General features: G+C 40.4%; 2 protein-coding genes across 2 annotated transcripts; both read right to left on the bottom strand.

Moving 5' to 3' along the window:
* Positions 1-48: 48 nt before the first annotated feature.
* On the bottom strand, positions 49-11,469 carry LOC144701768 (E3 UFM1-protein ligase-like protein). The gene is made up of 21 exons (XM_078573527.1): positions 11,167-11,469; positions 10,044-10,355; positions 8,411-8,677; positions 8,279-8,326; positions 7,931-7,996; positions 7,699-7,802; positions 2,828-2,921; positions 2,665-2,721; positions 2,162-2,555; positions 1,931-2,085; positions 1,715-1,780; positions 1,559-1,627; positions 1,370-1,462; positions 1,217-1,282; positions 1,077-1,123; positions 949-1,012; positions 763-840; positions 621-683; positions 450-542; positions 225-363; positions 49-154 (listed from the first exon to the last, which is right to left on the bottom strand). Exons 1-20 carry the CDS (start codon positions 11,338-11,340, stop codon positions 262-264), a joined length of 2,412 nt encoding a protein of 803 aa, XP_078429653.1. The 5' UTR covers positions 11,341-11,469; the 3' UTR covers positions 49-154; positions 225-261.
* A 3,761-nt stretch (positions 11,470-15,230) lies between these two features.
* Positions 15,231-18,655, bottom strand: LOC144713187 (putative pectate lyase 21). The gene is made up of 5 exons (XM_078587736.1): positions 18,457-18,655; positions 18,029-18,380; positions 17,371-17,581; positions 15,725-15,793; positions 15,231-15,616 (listed from the first exon to the last, which is right to left on the bottom strand). Exons 1-5 carry the CDS (start codon positions 18,584-18,586, stop codon positions 15,383-15,385), a joined length of 996 nt encoding a protein of 331 aa, XP_078443862.1. The 5' UTR covers positions 18,587-18,655; the 3' UTR covers positions 15,231-15,382.
* Between the last annotated feature and the right edge of the window lie 1,493 nt (positions 18,656-20,148).

The following is a 20,148-nucleotide window of genomic DNA, read 5'->3' as shown; positions in this document are numbered from 1 at the left end:
TGGGATAACTTGCGAACCCGGTTCAGGGACTTACCGGCTCTATCGAAGTCAAAGGTAAATTACGTATGATTAAAAAAATAAATTATTACACCGTTTATTTTTTCAGCATAGTTTCACTTCATCTGACGCGTGTGAGAGTTACGAAAGCATAAACCTGCCGAGAAAAATTAGAAATTGCGATGAGATGAAGTAATGCGCGAAGCTAGAGATGGACGGTTACTCACGCATTTTTTTTCTTGATTTTCAAAAATATCGAGAAAATCAAGAGCCCAAGTTGCCCAGCGCCACGGCCTTCATTTCCGGCATCATGCTTTCCAGAAGTTCTCTCTTGGACAGAATTCTGTCCGCCGAGCAGCCGTCGTCCTGCATAGAACAAAATGGGTGATAAGTCAAATTAATGTAATGGGTTAAAATAAAAGAGCAAAACGAAACACAAAAGGAAACGTCACCTCCCCAGTCGCGGCAGAGATGAGTGCCAAGAGGGTAACAGTCGCCGAGTGGTAGTTGGTCACGGTCATGTATGCCGCATCCGGCAACTTATCCTGTTTAATTATTTCTTTAAATTATTCTCTAAACTTAAAAAATAAGAAGAAATTGGGAGAAAGAGACGCCCTCCCCACCTTCAACCGAGAAAGAGCTGCCGAAACAGCCCTTCCGGGAGCCTGAAGGGCCTTGTTGTATACCTGCAGAACGGGCAAAATTAAAATATTATGGTGTTCTTGAGGGGGAAGGGTATTTTTGTCATTTAAAAATCATGCTGACCTGGACGTAGAGGAGAGAGAGAACCTTGGGAAGGAGAGCCACTGGGTCTGTCTCGGAGGCGACATGGGTCATGAGATCCTAGATTGAACATCAACGAATACTGAATCAATGATTTGGACGGAGAGAAACAAGTAGACCAGCAGAGGATTTAGTATTGGTTAGGGTTCAGGGTTTAGTATTGCCCACCTTCCGATATGCGTGAAGCAATGTTCTCTCCAGCTTCTTATCTAGCTTTTTCACCATTAAACCGCTGGAAAAAAAAGAGAAAATTGAGTACGTTGACTGGGACGTAAGAGCGAGGACGGTAATATTACCACTCCTCTGCAAGAGATCCGAGAGCACTCAAGAACATGTCCACTCGCTGCAAGATTTAGTCCAGAGAGAGACGCAGCAAGTTATTGGATCACTAAGTAAATAAATAAAACAGAATTTGGAGGTTTTCATTCTACAAAACCTTTCCCTCCAGCGATTCAATTGCAGCTTGGGCCTTAGCCGAAAGATTGCCTGACAAATTCTTGGCCTGTGCGTGGAAATAAGAGATTTACTTTGTAAGGAAATAAGCTGCCGAATGAATAGATGGCTGTTGGACAAGGGATAGAGACTGTACAAGAGCAGTACGATCGGCAGGGCCCATCTGGGGAGTTTCCATGGTTTGAGGATCTTCAACTTTCACTCCATTCGTCAGTTTATTCTCTGCATCCTACGAGAAATCGAAACAATGTAACATCATTTGTTATGAATGAATATTATTATCTTCTTCTTGAGCATTTATGAACATTAAGAGGATGAGGCTCACCAAGAACAAAAGGATTCTGTCGACAATAGAACAAGCTGACGTTCTAAGAAGATGCTTGTGAAGGACGACCTGATCAGAAAGAATGAAGGAAATTCGGGCTTCATGAGTAAGAGACTTAGTGGAAGCCAGAGTGCAATCTCAGCAATAAAAGCTCACAGAAGTTGGCGGATCATCTTCAAATATCTCGAGTGACTTCTCATAAAGCTGCAAGTCCAAAACAGCCTGGTAAAAGAGTCAAGATAACGTCAGCATATGTTCACATCTTCCATAAGCAAATAAGATAATCTTAAATAACATGAGAAAATATTATAAATTGAGGCTAAATATAAATGATGAAACGGATTAGAGCGATTTCATTAAAATCCCAGGAACCTCATCCAAGTACTTCTGTAAGGTGTCATGCATGCGACGCCTTGTCTCCGCATTTTCCATCAGTATCATATTTCTCCTCTTACCCCACGAAATCACGAGACTTGGCCTCAAGTGGGATGCAAAATGTTTAGCCAAATTTTGGGGGTCGTCAGGGTCTGAAATAGAGAGAAAGTCAGGCTGATGACCAAAAAAAACACTCTTGGTTTAGGCAGAAAAAGAGACGAAGTATACCTCCCATTTCTTCTATATCTGGGGCTAATCTTCTGATCATCTGAAACACCCACTCCTCAGATAGAATATTTTGGTTTTCCTCTCCTTTGACGGCTGATTTGTTGTTTGCCATCTTTGATGATGGCGGAGCAGCTTCCTTGCTTTTTCGTTGATTTTTCTTGGACTTTGAGGTATTTTCCTGGCTTGAAGGATCGTCTTCACTCGCTGTAGCCTTTGCAGAACCAGATGGTTTTCCCTTTTTCTTTTTCGATGATTTCTCTGAGGTATTCTTCGAAGAGATATCATCTGGATCTGACCCCGCCAATACCAAAGACTGACGGCTTTCTCTCATCTGACCATAAGTCAAATTACAGGCGAGCATCTCGAGCTCTTTCTCAAGTTTCTTAAATAAATCCTAGCGAAGGAAAATAGAGAGAGTCCAATGAACGAACTTCAAATTTAATATTTTCCGTTAAATGTTATTTCTTGATCAATAAGAAGCTGTATCATGGATCAGGACGCACCTTTATATAACTGCTGCTAAAAACGTTCGACTCCCCCAAGATTATTGCCAACTCAGACTGAAACAAGAGTGATTAATATGCATTTAAATTTTAAATTTTAAATTTTAAAATATGAATAATCGAGTTAGTGTCATGGGCTTTTAAAGCGCCAAAATAGAGTTACTTTGAGTGCTCTTTGAACAGATGAGCAGAAGGACAAAAGCTTAGAGGCATCCAGAGAATCGATAGACGATGGTAGAACTGAAAGACAATCAATCCTGCTCAAAAAAAAAAGATTCATTTATCAAGGATGAAGGAAGTGAGGCTACAACTTTACATGCACTCAAGAACTAAACACTTGAGGCAGAAGGAGAGCTCTTCCGCCCAAATCATGAAAAACAGTGGTTAACATGAAAGCATAATAGAAATTTATTTTGGAGGCCACGAATTGACGAAACTAGCTTTTGAGTGTTCTTCATCTGAGTCAACGCCACATTGATCCTTTTGAGAATAAATAATTTAAAATGAATGTGGATTCCGACACATTAAAATAAAACCAGAGAATTAATATTCTTGGTATATGTCCTAGGGAAGAGAGAGATAAGAAGCAAAAAGGGAGAATATTTTGAAGTTCTACAAAGGATCCGACCACACATTTAGATCTATATTTCCCATTCACGTGCAGTAGAGTACTTGGTAGGGTCCTAACACAGATCTATCCAGGGAGAAGTGATGAAGACGCCAATCGTCTAATGGAGTCTGCATGTGTGTTTTCAAGATAGGAGGTGATGGGGCTCCAATAAACAAATCATGAAGGATCATTGGACAGATCACTCTTCAAACTCCTTTCAGTGAGAACGATGGTTTCTATCCCAACCCTTGCGAGGATTTCCATTGTTTTTGGTTAAGAGTAAAAAGGGAAATTTGGATTTCTTTGTAGCGGTTTTCTATCAGGATCCAGGATCCTAGCAGTAGTCTCTTTTATTTATAGACTGCAATACTTGTTAGAATCTTAAAAGATGTTCAGGGAAGTTATATGGGCATAATCAGACAATACAAATAAACCCCACGGAACCTAAAAATGAAATGATGGGATAATCAGGCTTGATGCTCTAATACAATAAAAAACAAATGAAACATTATGCAGTCAAGAAATATTACTTAAAGGGCCAGACCCTGACATTGTAATTGGAAGGCCCCTGTTTATAGAGGCACTAGTTTATCAGAGGCCCCAGTTCACTAAAGGAATCAGCAGAAAAGGTCGCAGGAATCCATCCAGTTTGAATCATTTTCTGTGTATAAATCTTAGACGATTTGTCTCCAGTTTCCCTCAGTATGCTGCCATTGTGTCTCTAAATGGCTGTGGTCCAGATGAAATCCAGACATGAACTACTTCATTTAATGGACACTGCTAAATCATGATTTAGTTGCATGCAACACAGATGAAAACAAGTACGGACTGTCCTACCAGACCGCAAGAACCCATAAGAATTTTTTTTCTTACACCTCAGAAGAAGATATGCTGCCGCAACACCTGTAATAGTTTTTTTTCCAATAGAAACTCTTGTTTCATTACTTAATTGGACACCTGTATAAATACAGGCTACAACAGAAGAGGGCTCCGAACAATAGATATCCTTAGGAGTCGGCCTGCGTAACAGATCCATTATATCTGAAAGCTGTGCATTTAAAGAAGCATTGCATGGGGTAATGTGGGCACTCTCAAACACCATGAAGTCCGAATGAGCAGGTGGCACAGTCCAGTTAACAGAACGATTCATGATCTCTGTTAGGGTTTTGGTCCTTTTTGTAATCCATCCATTATGGGATTCATCAAGGTTCATATCATTTGGTGGAGATGCGGGTACGAAACTTGTTAGATCATCACGGCCCATTTAGGGCAGATTGGACTGACTTATGGGCCAAAGGCCATGTACATGTAATAGAATAACCCTAGGAAAATGAATAAAAAACCTAACTAAAATCAATCTAAATAAGGGCCCGTTAAGGGCCCATTTAGGGCCCAATAGTGTGGGGCCCATTAGGGCCATATATTAGGTCCACTAAGGACCTAATATATACTGGGCCTGATTTACATCAGGCCCAGACTCCAACGGCTGGAAAACTAGTCGTTGGACATCCAGTTGCAAAAAAGGGCAGCTGGATGTGATAGGTCCCAACGGTCATATTTTTCAAAAATATGACCATTGGAGGGACTGTTTTTCTCTCTCTCCTCAGTGCATATTTGTATAAAAAGGGCAAAGGATTAGTAATGGAGATTCCAACCTTTTTGTGCCCTATTTTCTGGTGTTCCTCTCCTCTTCTTCTCATCATTTCCTCATCTCTCTCAAGAATTTACAAAACTTGATACCAATAATATGAACCTTGATGCAGGCTTGTACCGGGGAAGGAAATAGAGGAGGAGAGGTTCCTGGGGTAGAGAGGAGAAATGGGAATGATCCAAGGAGGTGTTGAACGGATGAGACAGGGATCCACCGGGGATGAGCCGCCGGAAGACATAGTGAGGGAGAGAATGATCACGAGGGATGTGATACGATTCCAATAAAAGTATATGAGAGAAGGAAGCGTAAAGGAGAAAAAGGGGTACTAGAAGTGGTCACTGGTCCAGGTCGAGCTGACCTGGCATCATAACCGCCAGTCTTTACTGGTAGTTAGTTAGGAAATAAAGAAGACTATAAATAAAGGAGGAGGAGGAGAGCAAGGCATCCGACTTTAGACTTTCTTGGAGCACGCGGGAGCTGGGATTCAGGCTGCATTCGGCTGGAGGAATCCGAGCAAGGCGGAGCTATCGAGAAGGTGGGAGACGGAGACGGCGACTACAGGCATTCGCTTGAAAGGCTGAGTAGAGCGAACACCCCATTGTAAGTGACTCTATCTTCTGGAATTTCTACCAAATTCGATACACGAACGTATCAGGATGGTGATCGCAACAAGAGAGAAGGGACTTAGGCATGAGTAGGAGAGACGCGTGACTTTATTTCATTCTTCTTGGCTGCTTTTCTACAGGGAGGGCATCCCTATTTAAAGGAAATACATAATGACCAAATAATCAAAATGCAGTTGTGGGCTGACATGATGAGACTACACCTAGATAGGTTGAGGATCATATCAGTTTCTTCCTTTTCCAGGTAATTCTTGGGAATGTTCGTAACATAGGGTCACCACAAAAAGGACTGGATATTATTGCATCGCCTTTAAGCTATGCTTTTCAAAGTATGGTTAAGTCTGCAAAACCACAAAAAATTGCCCGAGGCAACTTTTGACACAAAAAATATTTTTCAACGTACACTTAAGTGTTTAATCAAAACAACAAGAAATGTCACTACAGATTCCTTGATCCAACTTGCCATGAAAGAATACAATCTAAACATTCAGTTGTTGCAGTGTCTGGCCCTTCATAGCAACAAGACATATCAGCATCCTTATATGATCTGCATCCTATCTAGGGTAGGTTTCGTCATGTTAGCCCACTTGGATTTGCCATTTTAGGAATGTTTTGTCATTTTGGTCATTTGGCCCCTATGAATTTCCTTTTAATAGGGCAGCCCTCCCTCAAGGAGAGCAGACAAGAAGTACCAAGAGTTATCGTTTGGCTCTCCGGCGAAGTCCATCCTGCCGTTATTGTCTCCCTGTCGGCGTTCAACCTGTCAGACCTTAAGGTGACGTCCATTTTGCCTGCCTCTCACCTTCTCCCTCCCTTTCAGTCCATATATTGACAGGAATTTGTGGGTTCCTATCACATCCTGACACTGTTCATCTTTGTAACTAGAGCTAGAGTATCTTCATAATCGATCCACAAGTCTGAGTGAAAATCTGTCGAAAAATCCCACGTTTTATTTCTTAATTATGCCATCTTCTGTATACTTGACACTGAACATCCACTAGCAGTTAATCATTGTTGTCTCCACGGGTAATGAAACAATCTCCCAAGCGTTAATGGTGATCAGCCCTTTCCTCTCCTGTTTCAAAGCATCACACCAAGCAACAGCATACAAGGTCTCCCATAGATTAAGGAGCTACACATGCAATGCTGGAAAACCTTTTCACTGGAAGAGATTTACCAAATAGAAGCTCATTTTCAATATCTAGAAGGCTAAACCTTATTGCTAGCAGATTAATGGACTATCGATAAGTTTCCCTTCTCCACCTATCAATGGAAGAGCAGAAAAGATCACAGAGCCTGAGTAATGAAGAAGAAAGCGACAATAAGCACGTCCTTGGCCAAGAATTCATCGGGACATGTGTTTCACGCTGGCGACAGAACAGGAGAAAGAATGGACCAGCCAATCTGCCTAGTAGCCAGGGGTGATAGGATTATGTAGAATCCAATTTTCTAATTTCTTTGGTCCATTTTCTAGTCATATGAATGGTGCAAGATTGATTTGAGGCCCTGCAGGTGCAAGAATAAAGTTTTACATTAAGTCATCTGAAAAGGGTAGATCCAGGAACTCTAGAACACTGAACAGAACACCAAATGGACTTTATCACCGCTTTGAACCAAATGTAATCGTTAAGAGAACCCTGAGAGAGTGTAATGATTAAGAGAAGGAAAAGAAACTTAAGATTGTAAAAGAGGAAAGGGGACTGGGGAGAGGACTCTTTAGAGAGGAAGTGACCAAGAGAGATGGACATAGCCCCTTAGACTAGGTACACGGGACTGAGAGCTGGGAGAAAGATAGGAGAGATAAGGGAAAAAGATTTACAAACCAAACTCCAACTTCCCCATTGGCATCACTGCCTTTAAAGGGTTTTGATTTCATGGATTAGGCCTGTTTCATGGGCTTGATGGCTTTCCATAAACATAGCATCCTATCAATGCTAAAATTGGAAGAGGGGGAGAGGGGACATCCTCATATGAGGCTAGAGGAGACTACAGGCAGAGAGGGAGATAGTTGAGGTAAGAGACCAATTACTTGACCTTGTAAAGATCAACAAAACTATAACTTAATTTTAAATACGTCTTTAAAAAATGGACACGAGAGAGTACAAATATGGATAAGCAAAGAAAGATATACTGCATCAGATGATGCCTACCAGTTTCCATGCTCAATTGCATCCATCACCGCAGCGTCTAGCATTTCTACCAATGAAGGGTGAACAAAAACGTTCTCCAATTGTATGCCACTATGATATCGGGTCTGCATACAAAAAATGGGCGAATGGTTCATTAAGAAATAAGTATCGTATGATATTGTATGAAGCTCGATTTCATAATATTTTTACTGATAAGAAGAAAGAAATGCTACGACTAATTCCACAGGGATACCTGCAAGTACTGCCTGGGTTGGGGTATTGCAAGCTTGAGAAGTACATCATAACTGATGAAAGAATTCTGAGATGGCCAGGAAAAGAAAGATGAAGATCAGTGGATGTAAATGACAGGGTGCAGTTTATGGCATCAGGACTGTCAAAAGCTTACACGGACAAAATATATAGCTCATTAATCATAAATCAGGACGAATTCCAGTAAAAAGAGACGCATCTAAAACTATACATGATTCGTGTTGGTCAATACCATAGAGAGATATAGACTGGGCGATGGGAGAAACCTGGCGCTCTGTTAGTTTTAATATAGGACAAAAAATTTTAAAATTTACATCGGAATTGAGGAGACCTGAGAGTAGAAGGATTCGACACTCTCTTTCTGAGCATGAGCGAACACCTGGCAAAGGTGCAGTACTAGAACTCGTCAAAAAAGAAATAAAGGAATATTTTCCGTAAAAATAAAATAAGCAATGGGGCCTACCAAAGGCGTCCAATGAATCCCGGCACGAATTGATCCAAGGATTTTCTCCTCTTTGACAAGTCCATTAAATAAAGACTGGAAAAATGCAGTTTCGACAGAGACACCATTAGGACCGACCATATCCTGCAACAAGTTCTGCAGGGAACTCCAAACTGTAGCTAAATTTGTTGGCACAGTGATACCCCTAGCAGCCCCACGAACCATTGCATTAACGCGAGCCACATATGCAGGGGTATATAATTGTCCACCCTCTAGTCTAGCCTTAATCTGTAAATAATGGAGAGAAAAATATTCGGATCAACAAATATAAGTTTTTGGGTGTACAAACTATATACAGAACGACAAGAAAATATCCAACAGACGCATGAAACTTGATAAAAATAGGTCATAATACCCAATGTTCAGTAACCCAAACATGCAATTTACGTCAGAAAGAGAAAAACAAGTTCATCTTAAACCAAGAATCTAGTTGATCACGACTATGATGAAGTACCCTCTATACCATTCATCTTGGCTAAAGACGAGTGTAACGTATTTGCTTTTTTTGTCATAACTGATACGACCCCGACGTATTTGCCCCTATTGGGCTAAATGATGAAAGAGACCTAGATACGTCGGGTTCGTATCAATAACTTCACCATAAAATATGTTCCCAAAAACATATGAAGTAGAAATAAAGGAGAAGGAAATTGATCAGAACTTAGCCACAGATGATAATGCAAATGGCATCTCCACATGGGATTCCAAAAAATCATTGTTTAAATCATAACTGAACCATAAAATAGAAAAAAAAAGATCACCATTCCGCAGCTTAGCCAGATGACATTACATACTGATTACCTCTATGCAATTATGTGATGTACCATACGATAGGGACCTTCTCGTAATTCTAATTTTTGGTGTCTTTATCCCTATTTAGCTAGGTAAGCCATCTTGATGATAATTGAATTTTTTTTATCTTCATCAGACTGCCCAATTCCCAGCACAGTTGGGTTCCTCCTATCACCCAGCTCTTTCTCTTGCTTCCCCAATTGAAGTAGGATCACATCATACAAAGTTCAGCAATATTTAAGCCACAAAAAACTAAATAAGTGCAATTCTTAGGCACGAAATTTTCATAAATTGCGAGCAAACAACGTATTTTCAGAATAATTCCCACCCAACACGTTTTGACATTGCTAACTTCAGAGTCCAAAAGGATGAAGTTTATAATTTGTAACATTTTTCATTCCAAACGGTTACTCTGAGCCTTTCTTTTGATCGTTAGAAAGTGAATTTCGCAAATTATTAGGCAAAGGAAACTGTCTAACAGGCCAAACGATGACATTATCCTGCCCATAATTTTCTTATTCTAATTTTATGATACCATCCAAATTCCCGTTATAAGTCCGTTTTCCCCCTCTATGTCACTGAAAACAGGCCGTACATCCACAGCGGAGAGTAACTACCACATTGTTCTCATGCAGATGCAACACTTAATAACAGATCCTATTCCACAATGAAGAAATCATCTGGTACTCAATATATGAATACAAATAGGAATTATAAAAATGGTGATGACTCCGAAAAAGAGCCAGACGAATTCATAATTCAATACCGAGGAACTTGCCGAATCATGAAACTCAAAACTTACAGTAGTTCCCAGACGTGGTTCAATAACAGCCAGCACTAGTTCCGAGCTAACATGGTACTGAGCAGCAATTTCAGCCAACACAATATGGCTGCACTCTTCAAGCTTCTCGTTTACTTCTTCTGCCATCAAGTCCCAATAAGCTTGAGATATTACTTCTCCTTGTATTAACATGAGCCCTGGACAATCTGAAACTATCTTTTGGGCTTGCTTCTCGATGTGATACAAGTCAACTCCAATAATATCAGAGAGATCAATCAGAGAAATACGACCAGTTTTTTCAATCTCCGCAACCATTTCATGCCGAAGTTGGTCCTGCAGGCGCATCGAAATCACCCTATTAGGTACCAATGGTAAAAAGACCATTAAAAAAGACCACACAAGTCAACATAATCTCCGCAATTCATAAATTTCTAGAGTACATGCCCCGTAAAAAAATCGTGATTTAAGTTGTTTTTGCTCGATATTGCATACATTATTGCAGCTTTAGATTACAAGATTGGATAAATTAGTCATCAGGCTGATGGACGGTGTTAGGAAATAAATTACTCGCAGGTTAGGAAGAAGAGAAAGAGAGGTTTGTCGTATGACCAGATTACAAATTTAAGAGATTTTTTCATTACTCCACGATTATAATTTAATATTAATATACAATTATTGTAAAAAATAATTTGAGATCTCAAAATGGCTCGAAGTTTTCTCTTTCTCTCAGAAATTTGACGGGACAAGTTGAGAAACTATGTCTAATCCAAACCATTTTTTTTGAAAGTATGTCTAATCCAAGTCATAGATCGCATAATCGACGATGAAAGACTAAAGAATGGATCCAAATCGGTCGAAGATAAGAGTCGTCCATAAGTCACACCAATAATTCTCCAATTCGGGAAAGGTATACATACAAAAATCGTCGATGAAGTACCATTACCATGTCAATAATTCCAGCATTCCAAAAGTTCCGGTAAAAAAATAAAATAAAATGCATAGCTAAATATAAATTCTCACGCAGCAGTCCGCAACTCCCCTAGCCACGCGGATCACAACGGAAGGATCCGCAAAAACGAAACGAAATAATTAAGAGACAGAAAATTTAAACGACAAAAAAAAAAACAAAGAGCCGGTGATTTACAGGCGTAATGTACTCCTTTCCGGATGCAGTGTGGAGGAGATCGAAGTCGATGAACCCGAGCTCTTGCAGCTTTCCAACGAGCTCCACCACGTTCCTCTCCGACAGTCTGATGTTCGACTTGGCCTGCTGCGCAGATTCAAACTGCCTTTGCAGTTCCAACAATTCCGCGTCCATCTCGCTTCCCCTTCCTCTCCGCTTCTCCGATCTAGCCCGCCCAAGAACTCAAATACTACCGATTTTCGCCGTTTTCCGATTCCGTTGTATACGAATTGCGGAGTTTCCTTGGTACGCGGCTGAATCAAGTCAAACTGAATACGTTTTATTGACATAAACAAATGAGATGTAATTAACTAAATAAAACATTCTTACATCTGGAATTTTGAATTAACAGAGTTCTAGATATAACCCATAATTAAGCTCTAATTAACGAAATTGGGGAAATTTAAAATATTTATAATTGTCTACTTGCATGTCAACCTCTCTTAAATTATTATTATTTAATGAGAGAGAGAGAGAGATTGAGAAAATGAAAGAGAGAGAGGGAGATATAATACTTAGAAAATGTCTAATTGTCTATCAACCTTTCTTGAGCAATTAGATTGGAAAAAGAAAGGATGGGACGGATAAAGAAAAAAAATAGAGATTGAGGAAGAGAAAATTTATATAAAACATTATTGTATTTGGAGTTTATACAGGTGAACATGCTTGTTGAGTGGTCAAACTCTTATGAAGCACTCAAAAGCTCAAAGAGAAAATGAAAGAGAGGGTGAAACAGACAAGGAGTATGCACATCAAATGCCTATCAATATCAAATAAGGCACTTATTAATACAAGAGTTTGCCCAATGCCTATAGACCTTCAGTTAATTTATAATTATAAAATATATATATATATATATATATGAGAGAGAGAGAGAGACTACAGAATGAAAGAGGGAAAATGAGAGAAAGAGAGAATACCTATCAATGGCCTGCTTGTCTACCAACCACTCTTAAGCTATGATTATTTAAAGAGAGGAACAGAGAGAAATAATGAGACAGATCCGATAAAGTGGAAACTGGTCAGGATGTTGATACCGGATAATCAGACACTATAGCAATTATATATTGGGATAAATATGTAGACATTACTCTTGTGCTTTAATGGATTCACATAAAGAATATCATTTATGTTTTATGTTTGAACAAAATTAGATTTTTTTACCATCGTAGAAGAAATTGTTCCCTTTAAATTTCATGATACACTGATTGATTTGGCATCATTATTCGATGGAATATATGTATTGAATGTTTCTAAATATAACCTTCTTGTTGGTGTTGCACTTAAAACAGATGAAGAATTTTGTGAACAAGGCATATCTCTATCATTATAGACTTCACCATTTTGGTATTAGAAGGTCACTGAGTTTGAATAAGCATGCATACTGTGGTGTATTTTGGTTTGAACCATATGAATTGTGCGTTGTAGATAAAGTATACAAACATCTATTTTCAGGAAATGGATAACCTGCCAAATAAATATTGGAGCTAATACATTTTACTATGTGATTCATTATGTCCACCACAACAAAAGATGGATTTTCATACTTCATTACTTACACTGATTATTTTTCCTGATTTGAATGAGTGTACTTAATAAAGTAAAATGGGAATATTTATACAAGTTCAAAGTGTTTAAGAATGAAGTATTGAAAGAAAACAGAAAGAGTAATAAATCCCAATCAGATTGAGGAGGAGAATAGTTAATTGCATGTTTTGTGCAATTCACGACAGATAAAACATCGGAACCCTCCATATACACCTCAAGTGGATGGTGTATAATCGAAGAGGAATTAACCTCGATGGACATGATTAACTTCTCAAGTTTGGTAATGTTCCTTTGGGAATATGTGCCTCATGCAATGACATACGCACCAAACTTGTTACATGCAAAACATATGATTTCCACTCCATGTGATATATGTAAATAAAATAACCTTGAGAAGTCTATTTGAATGGACATAACCTAGAGAAGTCAAATTCTAGAATACAGACTATCTTCTAGGCATCATCAAATTTTGATTTAATTATTAAGAAATTATTAGAATTAATGAGCTAATTAGTAATAACCCTACTTGGTTGTATATCAGCCACAATGGTGGATTTATAATTTTGTTTTGAGCTTTGATGATGTGAATGACTTAGGAGAATATTTAATGATCACAAACAAGTGAACAGCTTTGCAGATGGCAATGTGTGGGCATGAATGACATGCTCGACAACCATTTTGTGTTTTCTCTTCATCTTATATTTACATTTCTATCTCCTGCATTTCTTTCCATCTATAAAAAATTAAAGAACATATTTAAAAGCCTATCTACCTAAGGATAGTCTCTTACTCATTTCTCATTGCTAACTGTTTATAAGTATATTTTAACACAATGACATATTTTAACCCCTAAACTAGAATTATCTGGTAGCCTTCTTGGAAGATGACTATCTTCCAATATAATAGAGTGGGAATGAAATAATGCAGGAAGAAACTCAAGATCTGAACAGCAACCTATATTCATTGAAATATAAATAAGTCTGTGATTGCTTTCATCTACAAATAGAAGAATCATGTAGATTTGATAGAGTAAATAATCGCAATCAATATGTTCAACACATTGATTTGGGTACATTTGATACATACGACCGTAAGAATGATAATCCCATGACCTCTAATGTTTTTTATAATATCTGGATCCTAGGAATTGGATAGATGCTATATATTCTGAATTTTTTTCCATGTACACGAACCAAGTTGGATATTGCTGGGCCCTCCCAAAAGAGTAATACCTATTTGACGTATCCAGATCTTTGAATGAAATATTGGTGCTGATAAACAAGTCGACTCTACATAGCGAGAATGGTGGAAAAAAATATCATCAAAGACAGTGACTTATCTATGATGAAAAATATCCTTGTCTAGGTAAATATTTAAATAGTAATTCATCAATCAATGGTCCAACTGAGAATACATCATGAAAAATGCGTCTAGAAAAAGGTCTAAATGATGAAATATTTATTGTAAATGCATTATGAGAAAGATATTGCGTAATTAATATGAATTATAACTTACACAGATATAAATTTAACAGTTTCAATCATTTTGATTTTTTTAAATAAAAGAAAAATATATGTGTAATATATTCTTAGATATTGATCTGAACCCTATGCAAATCTCAATTACATGGAGAAGAACCTTGGAATACTTGAAATATTAAATTTTTATACCCGATTCCATTAACTCCAAAGATATTGATCTGAACCCTATGCAAATCTCAAATCTCAATTGCAAAGGAAGTCATATTTTTTCAAACCAACGAAAAGCACTGAGGTTAAGTAGCATTGGTGAATTTAGCAAGAAAGTAAAGATGGAAAGATCACTAATGCCTGGTATTTGGGTTCACTATGTACCATATGCCATGCACAAGGCAGGATGTGGCCTATGCTATTAGGACTATGAGCAAAATCCAAGATGGTATAGGAGAAAGACACTATAAGGCCATCACATTCTAGTACTTCTTATACCTGAGAGTTTAAATCCTTCTGACTCCAAATCAATGTAAGACCATCTTGGGAATCAACATCGTTCATGCAAGATATGTAATTATTTTGTTGGTTTCATTGAGCTGATTTCCTTGTATTCACATTATGTGCTATGCACCTATTTGTGCTGAACTCAAGTGTTATGCACAATTTGTACTGAAATAATGATTATTTAATGACAAATAATTCTTGAGCCACAAAATACAAACTAAAAGTCATCCAGTGACCAATGAACATTACTTCATTTAAGGAAAGTAGAAACAATGATCACTTAATATTGATTCCTGGATGTGATTAATCATGACATTAATACTCATGAATACAATCTCGAAGCACAACATTTAAAACATGATAATTTCAGCTCGTTAATTTCACCAATTAATTTGTGGCTTAATGAAACCGAAAAACCAAAACAAAAGGGGGCTGACCTCATAAAGACTGCTAGCTCTGGATATGTTGTGATTTTTCTACATTACTTGATTCAACATGGGTTTTCAACATGGCCTCATCCCCCTTTGACCTCATCAAGCCTGAAGTTAACTTATTTCCCTTGTCATCAGGGTTTCAACATGGGCCCACTAACCATGGTCCCCTTTTCCTTCTTCCCAATCATAAATTTAAGAAATGAAAGGGGGATAAGTTAACTACAGAAGGGGAGCATCCTCAGGCCTTGGGATGGGCTGCCATCCTGTGCAGGTCTCAAGGGCTTTCATAAGCTCTTGGGTGGGCAGCTCCATGGACCAGTTAGTGTAGAACTCAGAGGCACAGAAGACGCCACATGCTTCCCTGTTTGGTGCGGAACCAAGCTGTGCTTCTCCTAGGAAGAGGTCTCCTTGAGATATCATTGATCCTGAAGCTTCCTCCTCTGTGTCAGCTGCCTGGTTTCACAAGTTAAATAGAAAAAGGAATGAAAAATCAGAAAACTTTTAGGAACTCAAGACATTTGATCTTTCCAAACCTATGTTTTGATGTAAATGGGTTTTTACCTTCTCTGTCATATACTTCAGCACCACCTTGCTCTCACCTGCTTCATATATGTTGCATTGCGAGATGATCTGGAGCGATAACGTCATGGACGGATATATGAGAAAACTATATATATATAAGATATGAGAGAGACATAGGGAAAGGGATATATAGATAAAGCGAGGGATAGATCGGGAGAGAGAGATATGGAGATAACTAGATAGATAGAGGGATAAAGGAAGAGATAGAGAGAGATAGGGTAGTAGAGAGATAGATATAAAGAGAGAGGGAGATAGAGATGGAGAGAGAGAAAGAGAGAGAGGGAGAGAGTTGTGGGGGGAGAGAGAGAGAGGTAGGGAGAGAAATATAAGTAGAGAGAGCGGCAGGGAGAGAGAGAGGTAGGGAGAGAAATATAAGTAGAGAGAGCGGCAGGGAGAGAGAGAGGTAGGGAGAGAAATATAAGTAGAGAGAGCGGCAGGGAGAGAGAGAGGTAGGGAGAGAAATATAAGTAGAGAGAGCGGCAGGGAGAGAGAGAGGTAGGGAGAGAAATATAAGTAGAGAGAGAGGTAGGCAGAGAATTATAAGTAGAGAGAGAGAGGTAGGGAGAGAAATATAAGTAGAGAGAGAGAGGTAGGGAGAGAAATATAAGTAGAGAGAGAGGTAGGGAGAGAAATATAGGGAGAGAGAGGTAGGGAGAGAGAGGTAGGGAGAGAGAGAGGTAGGGAGAGAAATATAAGTAGAGAGAGAGGTAGGGAGAGAAATATAAGTAGAGAGAGAGAGGTAGGGAGAGAAATATAAGTAGAGAGAGAGAGGTAGGGAGAGAAATATAAGTAGAGAGAGATAGGTAGGGAGAGAAATATAAGTAGAGAGATATAGGTAGGGAGAGAAATATAAGTTGAGAGAGAGAGGTAGGGAGAGAGAGAGAGAGCGAGAGGGAGAGGAGAGAGAGAGAGAGAGAGAGGGAGAGAAGAGAGAGAGAGAGCGAGAGGGAGAGAAGAGAGAGAGAGAGCGAGAGGGAGAGAGAGAGAGAGAGAGAGAGAGAGAGAAGAGAGAGAGAGAGAGAGAGAGAGAGAGAGCCAGAGAGAGAGAGCGAGAGAGAGAGAGAAGTAGAGAGAGAGAGAGAGAGAGAGAGAGACGGAGAGAGAGAGAGAGAGAGAGAGAGAGAGAGAGAGAGAGAGAGAGAGAGAAGGGAAAAAGACCCACCGAGAGAGCGAGAGAGAGAGAAGGGAAAAAGACCGACCGAGAGAGAGAGGGAGAGAGAGAGAGATAAAAGGAGAGAGAGAGAGGGAGGGAGAGAGAGAGAGAGAGAGAGAGAGAGAGAGAGAGAGAGAGAGAGAGAGAGAGAGAGAGAGAGAGAGAGAGAGAGAGAGAGAGAGAGAGAGAGAGAGAGAGAGAGAGAGAGAGAGAGAGAGAGAGAGAGAGAGAGAGAGAGAGAGAGGGGGAGAGAGAGAGAGAGAGAGAGGGAGAGAGAGAGGGAGAGGGAGGGGGAGAGAGAGGGAGAGGGAGAGGGAGAGATATGGGGAGAGAGAGAAAGGGAGAGAAGGAGAGAGAGAGGGAGGAGAGGAAGAGAAAGAGAGGGGGAGGTAGAGGGAGATATATATAGAGAGAGACAGAGAGAGAGAGACACAGAGAGAGAGACAGAATCCCTATTAACTTACGGAGTTACCTGAGACTCAACACTAGCACAAACTCCGTATAACCCCCATTTCCTCGTATAATTGTTGTACAAATGAACCTTCCCAAACCGCACTCGGGGATGGCGCTGCCTCGTCCCGTCGAAGAAACAGTGATGAATCGTTACTCTAATGCATCGATCTCCCACGTCTCCGCTATCAGCTCCGATCAGCATCACCTTGTTATGAGCGGAAAACTTGCATCTTTCAAAGGAAAATAAAATCAGTAAATCACATAAGATCACCCATCAACACTATTTTTAGCTTACTAGCTGTCAATTTTTGTCAGCTCCTCTCTGTTCTACCGAATAGTTCAATCTGATCGTTCTGATTTACAAAACTCGCATCTTTCAAAGGAAAATAAAATCATCAAACCACATAAGATCACCCATCATTGCTGTTTTTGATTTACTGGCCGCCAATTTTTATCAGCTCCTCTCTCTTCTACCGAATATTCTGATTTGATTGTTCGGATAAATAAAACTTGCATCTTTCAATGGAAAATAAAATCAGCAAACCACAGAAGAGCACCCATCAATTCTTCTACCGAATTCTACGATCTGATCGTTAGGAAATATAAATCTGAATTCGAAAGATCGATCCAATTATAAACAGTTAAACACGAAAGATCAACCCGAGAACGATCGTCACCTGGATATAGTGACATCGGTACTCCCGCGAGTTACATCGATCAAACCGTCGTCGAAGTCGCTCAGACTGCATCGATCGATCCAAATATGCCTCGACCCGTCCTTGATCTTAATAGCATCAGCGTCGTGCCCTCTTCCTCCTTCAAATTCCAAATTGCAGACGATGACATGCTCGCATTTCATCAGTTGCAGGCCATGGCCGGTGATCTTCACTCTCTGTCCTCTGCCGTCGATCGTCTTGTAAGAGGATACAATCAACGGCGAGGATAGTCGAAGCGTTCCCGATACATGGAAGATGATCCACAGAGATTCAACGTAGCTGCAGCCGACGCGAAGCGAGCCGTCCCCGTCGTCTGCAAAAACTTAATTTCTTTCGCAAATGCGAATTTTTGATCGATGAAACACTGCAAAACTTGAGGTTGAGAGTACCGGCAAGAGTGGTGACGTGGTAGACGGAGCCGTCTAGGCCGCCGACGGCGAGCCGGCCAAAGCCTTCTGCGCGTCCTGCGAGAGCTCGTAGGGTCGCGTCCGCGTCTGAGTATGGCGCCAAGGACGACATCTCTCCTTGACGGCCGTTAAAGAGAGAGACACACAGAGAGAGACAAGGAGAGGGACAGAGAGAGACAAGGAGAGAGAGACAGAGATAGAGAGAGACAAGGAGAGAGAGAGAGAGAAGGAGAGAGAGACAAGGAGAGAGAGAGAGACAAGGAGAGAGAGAAGGAGAGAGAGACAAGGAGAGAGAGAGAAGGAGAGAGAGACAAGGAGAGAGAGAGAAGGAGAGAGAGAGAGAGAGAAGGAGAGAGAGACAAGGAGAGAGAGAGAGAGAGAGAGAGAGAGAGAGAGAGAGAGAGAGAGAGAGAGAGAGAGAGAGAGAGAGGGAGAGAGAGAGAGAGAGAGAGAGAGAGAGAGAGAGAGAGAGAGAGAGAGAGAGAGAGAGAGATAGGGAGAGAGAGAGAGAGAGAGAGAGAGAGAGAGAGAGAGAGAGAGAGAGAGAGAGAGAGAGAGAGAGAGAGAGAGAGAGAGAGGGGGAGAGAGAGAGAGAGAGAGAGAGAGAGAGAGAGAGAGAGAGAGAGAGAGAGAGAGAGAGAGAGAGAGAGAGAGAGAGAGAGAGAGAGAGAGAGAGAGAGAGCGTGAGAGAGAGTGAGAGAGGAATAGAGGGAGAGAGAGAGAGCGAGAGAGAGAGAGAGATAGAGAGAGAGAGAGAGAGAGAGAGAGAGAGAGAGAGAGAGAGAGAGAGGGAGAGAGAGAGAGAGAGAGAGAGAGAGAGAGAGAGAGAGAGAGAGAGAGAGAGAGAGAGAGAGAGAGAGAGAGAGAGAGAGAGAGAGAGAGAGAGAGAGAGAGAGAGAGAGAGAGAGAGAGAGAGAGAGAGAGAGAGAGAGAGAGAGAGAGAGAGAGAGAGAGAGAGAGAGAGAGAGAGAGAGAGAGAGAGAGAGGGAGAGAGAGAGAGAGAGAGAAGCTAGTTGTTGGCTATGGCTTTGCGTGCTTCGAAGAGGCTTTTATACTATTCGTTGAATCTTCAAAACCGCCGTGACAGCAAACCCGCGGTTAAACCCGTCAATTAACGGCTCTAATCATACTAATTTGGATTTCGCCGTTATAAAGTAACTACTATCCGTTTTTTTAATCTGCACAAACTCTTTTTTATTTTTTTATTTGATTCGGGACGGGACGAGAACGGAAGGGATGGAACGAAATGGAATTAGACGGGAACGAGACGGGAAAAGATGAGACGAAACGGAATGAGACGGGACGAAACTGAAAGAATTAGACGAAACAGAATGAGACGGGACGAGGCAGAATGATAAATGACGAAACAGAATGAGGCGGGACGAGGCAGAATGATATAAGACGAAATGGAATGAGACGGGACGAGGCAGAATGATATAAGACGAAATGGAATGAGACGGGACGAGGCAGAATGATATAAGACGAAATGGAATGAGACGGGACGAGGCAGAATGATATAAGACGAAATGGAATGAGACGGGACGAGACAGAATGATATAAGACGAAACAGAATGAGACGGGACGAGACAGAATGATATAAGACGAAACAGAATGAAACGGGACGAGACAGAATGATATTGGTGTAGTTCAGGGATGTGGACGGGCCGATTTTTT

The sequence above is a fragment of the Wolffia australiana genome, chromosome 1, assembly GCF_029677425.1.
Source record: "Wolffia australiana isolate 7733 chromosome 1, ASM2967742v1".
Classification (NCBI taxonomy): domain Eukaryota; kingdom Viridiplantae; phylum Streptophyta; class Magnoliopsida; order Alismatales; family Araceae; genus Wolffia; species Wolffia australiana.
This window is presented reverse-complemented; position numbering and strand designations above follow the sequence as displayed.